At 41.0% G+C, this 17,742-nt stretch overlaps 2 protein-coding genes across 3 annotated transcripts; one reads left to right on the top strand and one right to left on the bottom strand.

The window, feature by feature from the left end:
- Positions 1-154: 154 nt before the first annotated feature.
- On the bottom strand, positions 155-8,796 carry wbp1 (WW domain binding protein 1). 2 transcript variants are annotated; one of them, XM_033646853.2, is made up of 5 exons: positions 8,548-8,788; positions 7,616-7,718; positions 7,155-7,322; positions 5,534-6,072; positions 155-1,578 (listed from the first exon to the last, which is right to left on the bottom strand). In XM_033646853.2, exons 1-5 carry the CDS (start codon positions 8,608-8,610, stop codon positions 1,570-1,572), a joined length of 882 nt encoding a protein of 293 aa, XP_033502744.1. In that variant the 5' UTR covers positions 8,611-8,788; the 3' UTR covers positions 155-1,569. The 2 variants fall into 2 exon arrangements, with proteins under 2 accessions (XP_033502744.1, XP_033502745.1); XM_033646854.2 differs by having other exon boundaries at positions 155-6,072; positions 8,548-8,796.
- A 399-nt stretch (positions 8,797-9,195) lies between these two features.
- LOC117269994 (ADP-ribosylation factor-like protein 3) lies at positions 9,196-16,835 on the top strand. Its single transcript, XM_033647389.2, has 6 exons — positions 9,196-9,837; positions 11,138-11,281; positions 11,418-11,534; positions 11,680-11,730; positions 12,353-12,538; positions 16,461-16,835. The coding sequence occupies exons 1-6, from the start codon at positions 9,835-9,837 to the stop codon at positions 16,506-16,508; spliced, it is 549 nt and encodes a 182-aa protein (XP_033503280.1). The 5' UTR covers positions 9,196-9,834; the 3' UTR covers positions 16,509-16,835.
- The last annotated feature ends 907 nt before the right edge of the window (positions 16,836-17,742 follow it).

Raw genomic sequence — 17,742 nt, 5'->3', positions numbered from 1 at the left:
TCCCAAACATTCCGTTAATTCCAAACTATATCCAGGCCTGGAATTTCATAACATTTCCAGTTATTCATGACCGTGGGAACCCTGAAAAGGCTACTTGAGGTTAGATGGATTAAATCAAAGGATTTTGAGTAAAAAAAATGACAAGTCAGTCAGCTGAGTGCCAATCTTTGTTTTATTACAAAAATAAAATACAAATGATGACCCAACGAGTACACAGCAGACTTCTTACGAAACCCAAAGCCTTTTTTATCTATCATTCAGTGCTTTAAATTTTCTCTTTTTTTCCACTTTACTCATTTTGGCTTGTTTTAAGTTATTAGGAAAACAATGTAGAAAGACTCTGTTGTGTGTTTGTAAATGCCTGCTTCCTTCTCACACTAAGATGTTTCTCATTTTGGCAAAAAAAAAAAAAAAAAATCCACATAGCTCAACCATGGCACCTTCATCTGTTTGGTATCATCTATGGTTGAGGATAAAAGTACAGTTTACAAGTTGTTGGACAGGAACGATGACACTGATGAGCTCAGGGTGTTCCTGTTTGAGCCTAAATGTCTAATGTAAGCCAACTGTGTTCCATGTTGAGGTCTTTCATGTGTATAATATATAAAAGTTCTGAAATTGTGTTGTACTAACTGAGGATTAAAAGGCAACAGTCAGTGAAACTTCATTGAGATGGAAAAAGAAGAAAGCTGTTGCTTTAACTGGAAAAAAACCCCAACACATCAAATTAGTGCAACAAAAATGACGGATGGAAAAGTGGCAAACAGTTTAAAGATATCAAACATGAGTTAATCCAACAAAAACAATATATTCAACTTTTCCCTCCAGCTTAAACAACTCATAACAATGTGGTTTATCCATAAGTCCAGAGTACAAAGTGTTAGTGGTTGAGGAGGCAGGCGGGGAAAAGCCAAAAAGAGGGTGAAAAAAAAAGGATATATAAACTAGAATGGCTTTTAACTCAAGCCCCTCCGCTGACACTGAAGCATACATACTCACCACATCATTGCAGTAGCATTACAAGTATTTTTTTTTTTTACAACTTTTTTTAAACAAATACATGTACACACACATCAACCAAAGATTACAGTACAGTGCAGTGCCACAAGTACTGAGAGTTATATTGCTTGTACTGGTGCCCACAAACAAATGACAGAGAGAGTGAGAAAAAGGGATCGCAGCATATAACAGTATGTTTTTGCATAGCCTAGTTAAGTACAATAGACTACAGAGATGCGTGATGCAGAGGAAACATTACAAAACACATGGGGGAGACGGTTATCATGACTGAACTGCTTTGGCTTTATGAAACAGGTGGGTCAGATAATGTGTTAATTTAAAACTCTAGCATTGCTTGTTAAAGATAACCCTGAGAGTGGGAAACCAAATCGTCATGACAACCCCACACACACACACACACACACACACACACACACACACACACCAGTGAAAACAGTGACGATCTGTAGCGTGGAGACGACAGCGACTTTGGTAGATTATTCTGTCAACACTTCTGCATGGATGGGCGCGCCCTCCTGTTTCCAAGGGGTCCGCGTGCAGAGCGCTTGGCTACGGTTTCTGTTACCAAGACAGAGGGTAAAGTCACGGTGCGCACAGATCCAGCGGAGCACAACTCATGTCACAACCACACATGCAGCTCATTACACAAGAAAAAAATCATCTCATTGGGTGGAGGAGGCAGGGGAATTGGAAGGAAATCGCATCACGCAACTCCGATGACAAAACAAAAAAGGCAAAGTTAAAGCCTATAAACAAACATACACAGTCATATACAATCAGCTATTGTTAAATATGAGCTCCACCACAACATGAAAGGAACATCCAAACACTGACCATGTTCCGATAGTGGATCTCGGCAACTGTGGCTTTGAATCGACAGCACAGAGGAGACTTGTCACTCAGTGGAATGGATGGCTGGATGTTTGTCTACAATTGACAACTGATATAGCCCTTAATCTTGGTAAACATGTGAAAACCAGGGAGGCATAGTAGTTGTTTGGCAATGGGGAAACTATGGACCTCCAGTTCACTCATGCACAAAAGAACCCCTATCCCTCCCTCATTCCTCCCCCATCCCATATTATTTTGTCTACATACAAATAAGCATAAATGCACCTTTGCAAGAAGGTTACGACGCAGTCTCTTACTGGAGTTCATTTGTCCCCCCAAACACACACACAGGATGGATCACAACAAAACCTTAGAAAACATTTTTTTCCTCATTTTCCTCATGCTTTCAAGTTGGTTAATAATATCACAAACTAACTATGACCAGATCCGTGGAACAAAAAAAAAAAAAGAACGAGCACGAACTCCAAATCTGGTCTTAACTAACTCCATCAGTGCCACAACTAACTACACACACAGTATTCTTTAGACTCAACACAACCACCCCTCAGGTACAAAACCAAAAGCAAGTTAAAACTCTACACAACATGTGACAGCTCGAATCTTGTGGCTTTAAATGGTTTTCAAACCACATCCTCTTCTCACAAAGCCGGCAAACTTTCTCGGAACAAGCGCAGGAACTATCTTCTACCAATACAAAAGCAATCCTCAAACATGCTACGAACAAACACAGCTACCACCATTCAAAGGAAACTATATCTACTCTAATAAGGCAGTAGCACGTCTGTTTCCGCATTCAGAGGCTTCATTTTATTGTGCAGCTCCATAATCCAAGACATTTGCTCCCTAGGGATGCAGCAAGGCAGCTTGAGGTGTGTTGGTCAAAACAAAAAAAAATGTCTGATATTACTTTTGCTAACGGGTGTGCAGTCATGCTCACAGTGTAACAGCTCCTCTGAAAGGTCGTCGTCATGTTAGGTCAGCTTCGTATTGAAGCACCTGCTCAACTAAAGGAGGGCTGCAAAACTTTGCAACAACATGAACAGGAAACAACATCTTCTTCAAATATAAGCCTCATTTTGTTTCACTCTATATTGATATTTTCGGTGCATCTCTTGTATTGCTTGCCCATGCTTTAGCCACAGCAGTGTGTGGTGTAGCTATAACAGCAGAAGCTCAACCACAGCCAGTACAGAGCTCTGGGCTGCTGCGAGTTGGAGGAAACACTGTAATGAGTCACAGAGCTGCATGGGCCTTAAAATTATACACATTTACATGCAGAACCCGGTGTCACGTCTTGTTTAGAAGCCAAGAATCTCCTCTGTCAGAGTTCGATCAGTGCTGAAAATAAAGAGACATGCCAATTAATTGTAATGCTTGAATAAATATATCTGGCAAGCATGAAATGTTAGCATTTACTCCCCACTTTGCCAGCTGGAAATGCATGATTAACAGCTATATTTAAAAAAAGTCGCAACATGTTTGTAGTCTGTGAAGTGATAACTGCTAACCCAGCAAAGATACTGTATCTCGGAGATTTTAATGGATTTATCTAGAACATAGCACCATGAAGGCTACACACTAACTATGATAACGGCCAATCAGGCGTGTTTTTGCTTGTGAGCAACAAAATGACCGACCTGAGTCTTTACACTGTGCCCATTCTAACACACGGTATCAGAGCAGACACATAAAAAGTAGTTGCAAATACTAAATTCTCAATGAAACTCTTTCCTCTTGCAACAAATCACAATTTTGTTTTCTCTGAGGTTTTCCCAGCTCTCAACAATCACTTTAGCTGCTATGCTTTGAATACACACTGTACTTTATATTAGGGCAAGCAACATGCAACGCAGAGAAGCATGCAGTTAATCATGACAGATTCTGCAGCTGTGCCAATACTGCACAGAGCCTGCATGCACCTCAACTTACTAATGCACCCGCCCTCTGCTGCCAATGGAAAATACCACTGCAAATCCCTCACGCTGCCAAGAGCTACAGGGGCCAAGGAGAGCCTAGACAGCGTGAGCTTACTAGCTACAAGCACCGCACAACAGCACAGCATGGCTCACACGCTCATAACACAATGAAACTGGATCCAGGGCGTCTAAACTTCAACCACAGTCTATTGTTTTGTGCTGACATCTGGGTACACCGTCGTGAAGCCCACTATCATTTCACAAACTGGTGAGCAAAGCAAGTAGCGCAACTGCTAGAAAATGCTAATGAACTAAAATATAAACAGAAATTCATGCCTCATGCAAAATACCAGTGCTTTTAATAGTTAATCCACCTCAGCGCTGAGCACGTATTACAACCAGATGCTTCAGCACTTTAAAGATACACAAACACACAAGACATCCCTACTGCACTATCACCTCAACTCACTAGTACACACTCTAGCAGCCCCCGTCGGGAGCTTTGTTGCAATTAATGGTGACACCTGCGGCATTTACCGAAGCATAGCTGGTTATGAAAGGAAGAAAAGCTAGTATGTCTTTCGTTATGAAAATCAAACTATATACTTTGTTTAGAATGAGCAAAGTGCTTCCTCTACTCACTCTGACATAACACAGAAAACAAAACACACTAACACAGAGCCACCACAAGGCTTTTTATTGATTACAAATTGGTGGCAAAGCCCTCTTGGCTATCACTATGAACTCAATGCAGTCAGAAACCGAAGAGGGCGATGACGTGCACACAATCGATAAATCATTAAAAGCTGGTGGCTCCTTACCTACAGTCATGCCAAAGGGTGACCACAGAGCTGTGGAGACCACAATATGGATATCAATAAGGAAAAAAACTGCTGGGAGGGAGGTGTGTGACATTTAAAACCCAGACACAAAACACCGAACTCCTCCTTATCTGTCTCTTCTGGGTGTAAAGTCTCCCCCACTCTGTATGCAACAGACTTCACACCAGACGCTGGTTGCCATGACCTCAGAGCTGACATCATCATGCAGCTGTGCCCTAGATTTCACAGCACACACACAAACTCTCACATACACACAGCTTTGTGGGGGAAAAACGAAATGTGTGCTCCTGTCAGTTCATCCAGTATCATCCGAAGTTTACAGGAGGTTTGTTTCTGACTCCTTTGCCTCTGAGTCATGGTGGGGATTGGGGATACATGTTAATGATTGGTTGGTATGCTCCTAGCTGGCCATCCCACCAGAGGTAAAATGTCAGATGGAAGGACAGCCAGACAATTCTGATCAAGGAGCGTGGAGCGACAGAAACGGAAACATGATGGCAGTGCTTGAGGAGAGGATAGGAGAGAGGGAAACAGTCTGGTTTCAGTCACAATCAATTGCTGCCTTCTCACTACCCAATGATGTTCTCCCATTCACTAAGGAAAAAAAAACATACAAAATGGAGCACGTGTTTGCTGGTTTCCCCACTAAAGAAAAGCAAAGCCAAAAAATAAAATAAAAAAAGCCAGGAGTTTGTCCACACAATGTGTTATTCATCTTTCCTAATCAGAAGCCATTAGGGATTAGTTATCATCATCATCTTAATGTCATGCCTGTGTGTTAGTTCAGAGAATTAAAACACAAACAGTCTCTGTGGTGATGATGATGGCAACAGATATCTTGTATCACCCTGCGCGAAGCGGAAAGATGCACTGGTTGGCTGTTAGTTATGCTGTGGATCAAACCATGTGGTCTCCAGTGCTGGTGCTGGCGGTCTGACTGGGCAGCTCGGAGGTGTGCTCCTTCTGTGTGAAGGTCGGCTGTTGGTGCCCGGAGCAGCAGTCCTGACCAGTGACCTTACACATCCGGTGCTCCTCGTCGCTTTCCTCCTCGAGCCCCGAGCCCTCATCTAAATCCATCTGGCAAACGCACACCTCAATCCCTGAGTCGCCGGTGACATGGCGACGTCGGGTGATGAGCTCCTCATCCTCCCCCTCTGCCGCCGCTGCCGCAACGAGCGAAGGCTCTGCATTCTCCTCGGCCAGACATTGTGCTTGGGTCGACATTGACGCTGCTTCCGGGTCTGATGATGAGCCTGCTGCCTGACTGTCTGCCCTCGGGTCTGCCACAGGCGGGGGTTGTGGCACCATGGCGTCTGGCTGGCTCGCTTGTGGAAGGACTGCTGGAGTCGTCTCAGGGGGGTTTTCAGAGTAAGGAGGAGGTGGTGTGGGGGGGTGACCTACCACCTCTTCATAGTCAGGAAGCTTGCAGTCATTCCAGAACCCTGAGAGTCAGCAAATTTAAACAGCTTTAGCTTTCAAACCATCGTCCCTATAAAAGAAGTTGTACATCCATGTGCAAATGCAAATACATGAGGATACATTTAAAGATATATAATGTGTTACTGTATACAGGTTACAGTTTAAGCTGTAATGTTGGAAGGCTTGTCTGAGAAAAAAGCTAGAACATACCCTGAATATCTGGAAAATGTTTATAACTACATTCTCCATGATGTCCTGAGTGGACAGTGCTGCAAGAATGTATGTTACCAGGATCTTTGTGTGAGTCACTGTCTGTGTATGCTCAAAGCAAGAGCTGTGTTCACATTCTTGACATTAAGTCAAGAATGTTCACTGTGGGCCTCGGACTCTTGACAAGTGTACACCTTGCATTCCTGTTTGTGATATTAGGGGACACGATATCAACTTTCAGCTGATGTCCAGAGTGACCACTGACATTAGGGCGGCATCTCTGCTCTCTGGTGCCCGTCTGACAACATGAGACTATGATCTCCAGTACACACTCTGGGCAATTTGCAGCCGAGTATGACAAGACTGAGATGAGGGTCAGCACTTCCAATTATGACTCCCTCTCTCTCAGCAAAAGGAGGTCGTTTCATTCAGGAAGAGGACAGAACAGCTGCTTCAAGGAGAGTTCAGGTGTCTTGTGGATCTGAGTGACAAAGGTTGCGAGATACACTGCTGTGATGCGGACGTTTTATCGTACTTTGGTGGTGGAGAGAGCAAAGTTTAGAATAGATACTGAGCATAGCATGAAGCCTGTAGGGTGGCTGGGTTCAATTTGTCTAACAGGTAGAGCTGAAAAATGATCTAAAACATATAGAGCTGCAGCTCTGCGCTGAATCAGGGGAGACCTCAGGGCAGACGCAGCAGAAACTGCACCTCCCAGCCAGTCCATAAGCACATGAGGATGTGCTGGACAAAGTTGTTGTACAATAGATTGCCTGGGCTTCTGTGTTTACACCACCCTACCCTGTTTGTAGTCTGTATTCAACATCTGAGAGTGCCCTCTTGATCTCCTGGTAAAACTAACCCAAACTCTGAAAAGCACATACAAAATACTCACTTAGATTAAGCGGTGGAGGGGAAATGAAGGAGCTGGAGGCTCCCTGGTAGGCCATAAGGCTGATCTCTCGTTGGCGTTGCTCCTGCTGGAGACGCATCTTAACCCTCCGGTGTCGGTAGGCACAGCAGCAGCTAAGCATGATAATGAGGGTCCATACCAACCAGAACCCTATGAAGGGGGACAGAGTTACTGTAATATTATCATCATGTACAGGAAACTGAAGAACTAAGCAAGGCAAAGGTGGTGAAGTCCATGAGTATTATGGGCTCTGAATAATAATAAATAGTGAAATAAAACTAATTTGATGACGGAAAAACACACTTTATAACAAATCTTGAGACTTAAATCTTGAAAATAGGGAATTAAATGGACACTAGGGGTGGGATATAATAAAGCATTGTGGTATTAATGTGAATAAGAATTTGGAAAAGAAAAAAAAAAAAAAATCAATAGGAACTTACACCAGAGCTCATAGTAGTAGGTGCAGCACTCTGTCTCTCCACAACAGTATCCCATCTCACAGCGGTACTGTTCATTATTTACCCCGAAACAGAACTCCTTTCCCTTAAACACACACAAAAGATACACAAAGTGAAAGCAAATACTCAATCACACAAGTCAACAAGACACGGCATAGCAAAGTCCTGACACACTGTCCTCACCTCAGTGTCAATTATTGTGCATTTCTGTGCTAATTCTCTGTAATGTGACAGCTACTTACACAGGCAAAATACACTCAGATTTAAATTCATATTATAATTCAACACTCACTGCTGAATGTTGCCAATGGTACAGTACATTTACTAATCACTACAGCAGAATTGAAAGTGAATTTAAATGGGATTGGAAAGCAACATGTAGCAATAACACAATGACGTTAGACTGCTAAACGAGGTCAAGACGTCAACAAATATGCAGATAAAATGCTAAACTGCTTACGTTACCATTGTGAGAGTCCGTTCGTCACAAGCTTATTTTTTTGACTAAAATTAAATAGCGACTCTGTCAGGGAAGCAAACTGGACAAACTGGAACTGACCGCCCTGTCCAGCTAGCTGATATTAACAATTAACGTGATGAATAAACACATCAATTTGCCGGGCACCAGTTAGCAACGGCTAACGTTAATCTTGATACCCTTGGTTCAAGATGTAAAATTGTGATAATTAGACACAGCCGTATATATTTTAGAGTTATAATAAATCTTATAGCGAGTTGAATGTCGAAAAATACAGTCAAACTTTGACTAACTGACGTCATTCAGCAGCAAACCGTGCCCAGTTTCCTTTGTGGAGGAGACAAAAAGGATCGGCAGAAGGCCTTCACCCACCCCAGGAGCAGCGGCCTCGCCTGGAAGCCTCAGCCGACCCCGTGAGCGCTAGCGCGGGGCTTACCTGCACTAGACAGGTCCCGGTACAAAGAAGACCTACAATGGATCCCAGTGCTTTCTGCGGCATCTTTCTGGGTTGTCGGCCGTAAACACGACAGGAATCATATAGCAGTCGGTCGAATCGGCGACGTGTTGAGGTGACTTCAGGTAGCGGTCTCTGGTTAACGGTTCGGTCTGTCGCACTCGGACATGTTTTTGTTGTTCCTGGACTCAGAAACAAACACCACTAGTAGTAACATGAAACGGAGTCTGCGATTGAACTCTAGAGGGCGCTGTGTATGCGTGTATGAGAACATGGACGCGCACAATGCAGGCAATGATGTAGTCTGTAACAACTATATATTTTTATCATAACTATATTATTATGAATGTATGATAACAGTTAACTTTGTTAACTGTCTCTGGTGCAAGTTAAACTTAATTTTATTCTTCCCTTTCTTCCTGAAATGGCGAATTGCAAATGAGAGGTGCATTATCGTACCTAAATGCAGAGGTCTTGTTTCCATGTTATCTGCTCTGGGTCACATACGTAGATAGGTGAAGACATGCGTCATAACAGCATTCAAGTTCAATGCAGGAGTCTGTTTCCCAAAAACATAAAAAAGCTTATTGCTCAAAATTATTTTCATATTAAATAATTTCATTAACTGTTAGAAAATCACATTGTAATGTAATCTCTCGCTCGTTGCATCAACTATCAGCATTCAGAATTTTATATCTTTCTCAAATAGAGCTTTATTAAATCTAAATAAACCTTATGTTTGAACTGAATAATAAATTAATAAATAAATAAAAATGTTAATTAATAGGTCACTTTAACATAAAAAATGAGGTCAGTGTAGTTTTTTAACAGATTTTGGCAATTAAATTTGGAACAACTTGCCTATGAAATAAAGTTAAAAGAATCTTACCGTCGTATTTTTCATAATAATAAATAATAATAAAGTTTATTTAACGCACAAGAAAATTCAGTAGTAGATATTTATATCAAATAATAAGTGTAAAATACAACTGTTCCTTATGTTGTCTCTATTCATGAAGAAGTCATATTTTAGGGTCATATTATGCCGCATTTCCAGCACTTTTACCCGCTTTTACTACTACATGTTTATTTTAATTATATTATTTTTTTCGGTCTCGTGCCGAGAGATGCCCAGCAGTGACGTTGTTTACGCTGACGTCACGGTCTCCCTGGCAACAGAAGTTAGCAGCAGTTCTCCCAGGAAGTTAGAAAGATGTTAATCCACTCAGTCTGAGCAGAGATATTGCAACACCAACACCTAAGGAAAACATGGTGAGTCATAACTATTTACAACAGCGGCTCCTTTGGAATTAGAACATGAACAATTTAATTTATGTTTTAATTAAATAATAGTGATTTATGACGTGTTATGTTACTTAAAAATGTTAGCTAGGGCTGGCTAACATTACCTACATGCTAGTGAATAGGGTAGTCTAACTTCCCTATAGCTAGTTAGCATAGATAACATACTGCATTAGTTTTTAGGAAGTTGTCACTGTCAAAAATAACAACAATAGCTCAATACTAATAATATGGGTTGTCACTAAAGCATATTTATGCATTTTATTAATGCTCAAATGTATGGTGTGGCAAACAGTAATAGTTTTAGTTTAAACAATGTTTTATTCTCGTTTGGGTATCATTCACACTTCCTTTTAGCGCGGGTAAGCAAGCATATTTTATTTGCATTGCATTTTTCAAGTTATAGAGTCCTTTACGGGGGAAAGAAAAGAGAAATAAAAGGAGACATTTATCTGTTTATTTAGGCTTGGATAGGATGGGGTTTGTATATTTAATATCTAAAACTGTTGTTTATGTATCTATATTTATGGTTCTAAATAAGTTTGGGATAGTTGTTGACCATTTTGTTTTTCAATGAGACATGAATAGGATTATATAAGCGTATTCTTCTTCCTACTCCTTACTGAGCATGTCTGTTGATGTTTTGTTTTTATTTTTCATTCATTCAAGACAGAGAAAACAATATATGGAAACAAGAAGACACAGGAGCCACAAATTATAAATGTAGAAAATCAAGGAAAAGCCAAAGAAAACAAGCAAGTTTTAAGACAGCTTTAATGGTGTGCTGAACTGATTACTTTATGTATCAGTTTTTCTATCCAAGGAGAAAATGGCCTGAATAACAGATGTGTCTATATTTGACACTGTGCACATGTTTCAGGTCACGGAGTGCAACGGCAGCATTTTCATCTTAACATAGCAAACTGCAAGGTAAATGGCTTGAGCCAAAGCCTTCCTGACCACCTTCTGGACACAAGCCAGTCACTGTGCACATGGTCTAATCTTGGCCAATGAGAGCTTTTGGCCCCAATACACATGTAGGTCACTGCAAACAGCTAACAGCTAAGTCCTTGCACTCTAGATGGTTATTGCTGTGAGTTGAGTGTTAAACCTCCTGTACACGCTGCGTTGGGTGTCTCTGCCAACCAGTGACGCCATAGTTGCCTCTGATGACCTGATACAACTTAGGTTTCCCTATGATGTGTCATCGTGGAACCTGCTATCCCATTGAGGCTCATCACCTCAACCATGTGCTCTGATCCATCCGCAGGGCCTGTTGGCCATTCTTCGGAGGCTGAAGCAGTCTCCAGAACAGGAGGTGCGCTTGCTGTTGCTTGGCTTGGACAATGCTGGCAAGACCACTCTGCTGAAACAGCTGGCAGCAGAAGATATCAGCCACATCACCCCCACACAAGTACAAATGTGCACACACTCGCACAAATCCAGCAGCTGAGTCACACTGCAGATGTTATCTGATCACAGATCACAGACAGTTCCTCACAAAAATGCATTTCCTTATTTTCCAGTCATACTTTTTTGTCTTTCAACAGGGCTTCAATATAAAGAGCGTTCAATCATCTGGCTTTAAGCTGAATGTTTGGGACATAGGAGGTCAGCGCAAGATTCGCCCCTACTGGAGGAATTATTTTGAGAACACAGATGTACTGGTAGGTTTTCCTTAATGTGCCTAACCTGATTGTTAAAATAGTCAGAATTAAGCAAATTCAACATCCACAGATGTAAGTTCTCACGACACAGTATTTCATACATGTTATGAACTGTTATGGTAATATCTGACTGTGTTGTTTGCAGATCTATGTGATTGACAGCTCAGACAGGAAGAGGTTTGAAGAGACAAGCCTGGTGAGATAAAGTTTCTTTAAATAATGAGATGTTTGTAGTGTGATTACTGGTCACACACAGCTACTGAAAGCTTATCCAGGGTGTCTGTAGGTCCTTACAAAGTGTCTCTTTGTCAGTTGAGTCAAGCTCTTCTATGTGAAAGTCCACATTTCTGATATATAAATCTTAAACCTAACACTGAACCTGATCCTGCCTTTTTACTTTATACTTGCACTTACCTGTTGGCAAAATGTAGATTAACCTAACTCATTCTAATAACTACATAATAACTACCTCTGCATGGGAGCACATGTATACCACTTACCTTCATGCTTACCTGCATTACTTAAATAAGAAAAAGATAATTTGTCCAAAAATAAGTCTTAAATCTGGTTAAAAATCATCTTAAAACGGACTTAAAAAGCATTACATTTAAGTGTCTGACACCTGTAGACACCCTGATGTCAGTTACAGTCCAAATATTTCTAATGTTAACCATGTTTTCTGATGTTGTTGGGTGTAAATAAAGCCAAAAAGTCAATACTATTTAGTTTTCTGACTCAGCCAGTGCACACGTGTCTCTTGTTACCTTTGTGTGTCTGTGTGTGTGTGTGTGTGTGTCTGTGTGTGTGTGTTCTTGCAGGAGCTGGCTGAGTTACTTGAGGAGGAAAAGCTCGCTGCTGTGCCACTGCTAATCTTTGCCAACAAGCAGGACCTGATGACAGCCACCCCGGCGTCTGAGCTGGCAGAAGGTCTCAATCTGCACACTATCCGAGATCGCATGTGGCAGGTCCAGGCCTGCTCAGCAGTCACTGCTGAGGGAGTGCAGGTAAATACAGTACGCACAGTCTGTAACACGCAAGGGCTGAAACAGGGTTGGCTGCAGAATGACACCAACCGTATTTGCAGTCAGTTTGAGAACTCACAGAATATTGACATTGATTAATTTACTCTTATTTACATTGAGACATCCCCTGAAATTGAGAAAGGGGTTTGTTTTACCAACACTAACAAAGGCTCCTTTATATCAGATAGACCAAGTGAACACGTGATCTCTATTTATCATGTGCAGTTTGTGAGTGTGATAAATTTAAAAGTGTCAACAAATAGTCAGCTAATAAACAGACTGGTTAAAACCAACTAACTGATTGCTTCCTGGCAAATATATACAGATTTACCTGAGTACATGTTAACTGACAAGCCAGCAGCAACCCCACTGTTAATTAGGGGCCGGGCAGCCTAAGCTGCCAGGACCCTATTGCTTTGCTGCAAGTTCTTCTTCTTCTTCTTCCGAGGAAATCATACTTCCCATGCGCGAAAAATCACCAAACTTTGCACAAAGGTCCAGTCCCATGCCAGATTGCCTCAGCTGCAAAAACGGGCCAATAGTCCTGATGGTGGCGCTACAGCAAGCCTCTAAAGTTCAAAATTTTGAAAATTCACAACAAATCAACCATATGTGCTACAGATGTGCATATTTCACCAAAATGTAGCCCCAATACTGAAGAAACTTTTGTACATTTAAACCTATTGCAAATTATGAAGTCCATCACTCTGTTTTTTTCAAAAACTGTTAAACTTATTAAACCTATCTCCTCCCACAATTTTTGCTCAATTGACACCAAACTTGCTACAGAGCATCTTCAGACTGTCCTACACAAACGATCCACACAGATTTTTGATTTATCGAAAATTGAGCCTACAGTGCATCAAAATGTTTGACTGTAAACGGTATTGTAAACATATACTTGCAGATTCTTACTAAATACATTTTCAATGTTCATTAAAAAAATGACAAAATTTTGGAGTCATGGTAGATGATGTTTGGAAAATATCAGAATTTTATCTCAAAAACTGAATTTTTTACAGCATTTTGAATTTCGCTCTCATACGAACAATTGGAGTCAATGCAAAAATGGCATTTTTAAACATCAGTTTTTCACTTATGGAGCCAATAAATCATTGTTAAAAACAAATTACCAACATCTCCATGCTGTCTAGATGCAATTTGTGTATTTTTGGATTTTTGTCTTAATAACTGAATTTTTGACAGCCGTTTGAAATCTGCCTTTACACACTAACAGCTGCTGTCTTGCACACAGGTGACTGGCTTAGTCAGTTTTAGCCTTGGACCAAGACGTTCATTGAAAACGAACCCCGTGTTTCGTGTGGGGGTTCCCGGTCTAGACCGATTCACGTCTCCATAAACTTTCAAACCAAACATGTAATGTACTCACCTCATAGGCACAGATGTTAGGAAGGTTGGGAGGTGTACTACCAATGTGCAATACACCTTCCAACCGCTTTTGCGGCGCAGTAGAAAGCCGGTGCACTCATTCATTGCAGGACGAAGAATGGGTGAAGAAAATTTCAAGACATCCCGAGATAAAATGCATGTTTATTGAACAATAACGGATATACAAACACACGGCAACCCCCGTACACCTTCCTGACATCTGTGCCTATGAGGTGAGTACATTACATGTTTGATTTGAAAGTTTATGGAGACGTGAATCGGTCTAGACCGGGAACCCCCACATGAAAAACGGGGTTCGTTTTCAAGACGTTCATGCAATGAACGTCTTGGTCCAAGGCTAAGTCAGTTTGTGAAGCTACATGTGATATTTCTGTTTGCCAATTAGCTCAGTGAGATAGAGGATGGTTCTTGGTGTTGAAGATTGTGAGTTCAAGCCTCAGCTCGTGCAACATTTCCATATGAGAAATCTACCCAGACTTTTCATAAAGGTCCAGTCCCATGCCAGATGTCCTCAACTGGAAACCCAAGACAATAGTCCTGATGGTGGCGCTACAGCAAGCCTCTAAATTTCAAAACTTTGAAAATTCATAACAAATCAACCATATGTGCTACAGCTTTGGAACTTTCACTTTGAAATTTGCTTTTCCATGGCATGGATGGCTACTGTCTGGCACCCTGATGCTTGGCTTAGTCAATTTTTGAAGCCACACATGAGCTGTCACTTGCCAGTTAGCTCAGTGAGATAGAAGATGGACCTCAGTCTCAGAAGTTGTGAGTTCAAGCCTCTGCTAAGGCAGAACGGACATTCTAATGTGAAAGTCCTATGTTCAGGCATCATGCTATGTGGATTAGAGACTACCAGGGTTAAAATAATTATGATCCAGGCAGTTTTGCAGAGAGAGACAAATACTCTTTATCAACTCTTTCCCCTGTTATCCCTTGTCTCTTTTCCCTGTTTATTTGGCTTAGCTATCAGTCAATATGCAGAGTCTATCCAATAGCTACTTTTACATTTTAAAAAATGTTTTCATTCTTTGTCACCATGGATAATGTTTAGCTTTAAGCTAGATCAGGCCAGTTTGTTCATGATTGCTAGCAGTTAATGTTATTCTTACTTTCTTGTTCTTGAGTTTTTTTTTCCTTTGTATAGTATGAGTCTGATCACTTCAGCCTCTCATCCACAATTTGAAGGGCATGCCATAATTATATGATGTAACTTCTATGTTGTGATATGCTTTGTTTTAGTGTGTGTGTTGCTCAGAATTGCCAAATTTTGCCTAAAATTGCCCGGCCCCGACCATTGCTGCACAGCAGCTACAATTTCTGTTATATTCAGCTGACTCTGGGTTTGAACTGAGAACAACACCGACTCAAACTATACATACAATACAGAAGACTGTCCACATTAAAGGCCTGATGTTAAAGATCCAGTGTGTAGGATTTAGTGGGATATGTAGTATATTTTCTTTAGTCTATAATCACCTGAAAATAAGAATAATCTTGTTTTCGTTACCTTAGAATGAGCTGTTATATTTACACAGAAAGCGGGTCCTTGTCCATGGAGTCCGCCATAATGTACCACCATCCTTCTACAGTTGCCCAGAACGGACAAACCAAACAGTGGCTCTACACAGGGCCATTCGCATTCTTACATTTTGATTGGCCACCATAGTTAGCAGCAGAAAAACACTACCATTTTTTTACGTGACGCTGCTTTATTCAGTGTTTTACCCATTTAAAATCACCTTGTCCATTTGTTTTGGAGAGGAAGAGACCTCTGTGGATGATTAAGCTCTTGGTAAAAACCTCCTTAACGTCTGGATCTTAACTTGTCAGAGCAAATAGGTGAGCACAAATTAGCAGGTGCTGCCCTCACAGCCTGTCTGTGACAAGCCAAACACGGTGGCAGACACACTGATTTGTAATATGAAGCTGCTTTAGTCAGTGTTTTTGATTGTTTTAATCACTTCCATTTATTTTGGAAAGGAGGAGACCTCTGCAGATAAATTCGGCTCTCGATAAAAACCTCCTGAACAGTGAACTTATGTTTGATATATGGGAAAGATTTCAGCTGGTTGCAATCTACAATGTTCACCATGCGATGCCACTAAATTCTACAAATTGCTACTTCAAAACCAACTTCCTGCCTTCTTCCTGTCAAATATTTACTGATTTGCCTGTGTGCATTTTAACTGACAAGCCAGCAGCAACCCTGCAGTTAATTTGTGTTGTATTCAGCTGACTCTGGGTGTTGAACTAAGAGTAAGACTTCTCCCTCTCAGACTATACGTACTACTTATCAGATTTTTGGGTCAGTTTAAATCAGAGGGCACTGACACTGAGTGTATTCAGGTCAGGATGCAGTCGCCCTCTTTCTTTCCTCATCAGTAGGCTGCCAAAAGAGGATGTCATGTTGCTCTTTTTAAGCTGTGGTTCGTATCAATTTTATATTACTAATTTAAACAACACAAACACATTGTTTTTTTCTTTCCAGGATGGCATGACCTGGGTCTGCAGAAATATAACGCTTCGGAAGAAATAAGTTGGGAGGCACAAAATCTGTGAAGAATTGCATTTGCACTTTACATTTAACCTATGCAGTCATTTTCTGTCCAGGACAAGAATGCATTATTTGTTTATTTTATGCAACTATACATTTTTTCAATCTTATACTTGGCAGTATAAAACTAAATAGAAGTTGTTCATATACTAACTTCTTGACCCTGTAAATGCATATCTTGAAATGTATATATTGTATATATTAGAGTGTTGTATTCAAACAGCTGGTTCTGCACAATTTTTTTGTAATATGGTAATTTTGTTGCAAGGGGATGTAGGCACTGACTGTCTAAATAAAACTAAATTATGTATTAAATATTTTGTGTGGTGGATTCATGACTGATAGGTGTTGCATGCCTGTAATTTTCGCTGCTTAAAGCTAGAGGGCGGCCTTGCGTTAGTGTTGTCTCTCAGCCCAATGCCCAATTATTAGATCCTCCACTTTCCATGAATGATGTGACATCCTGTGCCATGTTTGATTTGCTCATTTCATAATCACTGATCTTCTCTCTAGTCAATATACAGTACGCTCTATTGCCAACCCCAAAGTCTAGTTTTGAAATATTATAAGGCCACAGACAAGGACGGTACTAATCAGCAGTAATTCATTTGGTTATGCTTCGACGTTTTGCCTCTTCACACGTTCACAGAGCTGCTTATGGTCACACTGTTTATGCTCAGGTACAGGAAAAATCTGTCCCATGAACAAAATGTCCATGAAACATGAACACATGCAGATACACACAGAAAACAGACCTCACAATAAACCATATAGAAACACCTTGGCCATTCAATTACTCAAATACTCACCTTGTTCACCATGATTTACCACGAGGCAATTGCATTTTCTGTGTATTTTTTTCTATTTTGTCTTTTGCAGCACATTTGCCACAAACCCCACTAATCTGAACTGGCCGAGTGCTCCGCTGTGGTCCTATAGGGCATTTACATACAAACCTTTTCCAGGACTAATAGCTCTCCAATACAATTTGCATTTATATAGCCCCCTTCATACCAACATGATTTGGCGCCTTTGCCCATGATAAAAATAAACCTCCTCCTTTGGCCTTGAGTTACTGCCCTGCTGCTGCTGGTGAGTGTGTTCGTGTGCGTCCCTCTAACGCATGTAAGGTTGGTTGATTTTAATATGTCAGAGTTGCTTGATCCTGCGATGGAGACTGAAACAAGTGTGGAGAGCCTCAAAATGCACCTCATAA

Source organism: Epinephelus lanceolatus, chromosome 19 (assembly GCF_041903045.1).
Source record: "Epinephelus lanceolatus isolate andai-2023 chromosome 19, ASM4190304v1, whole genome shotgun sequence".
In the NCBI taxonomy this organism is placed as follows: Eukaryota; Metazoa; Chordata; class Actinopteri; order Perciformes; family Serranidae; genus Epinephelus; species Epinephelus lanceolatus.
Note: the sequence above shows the minus strand (reverse complement) of the source record. Positions and strands in the feature narration are given on the sequence as shown.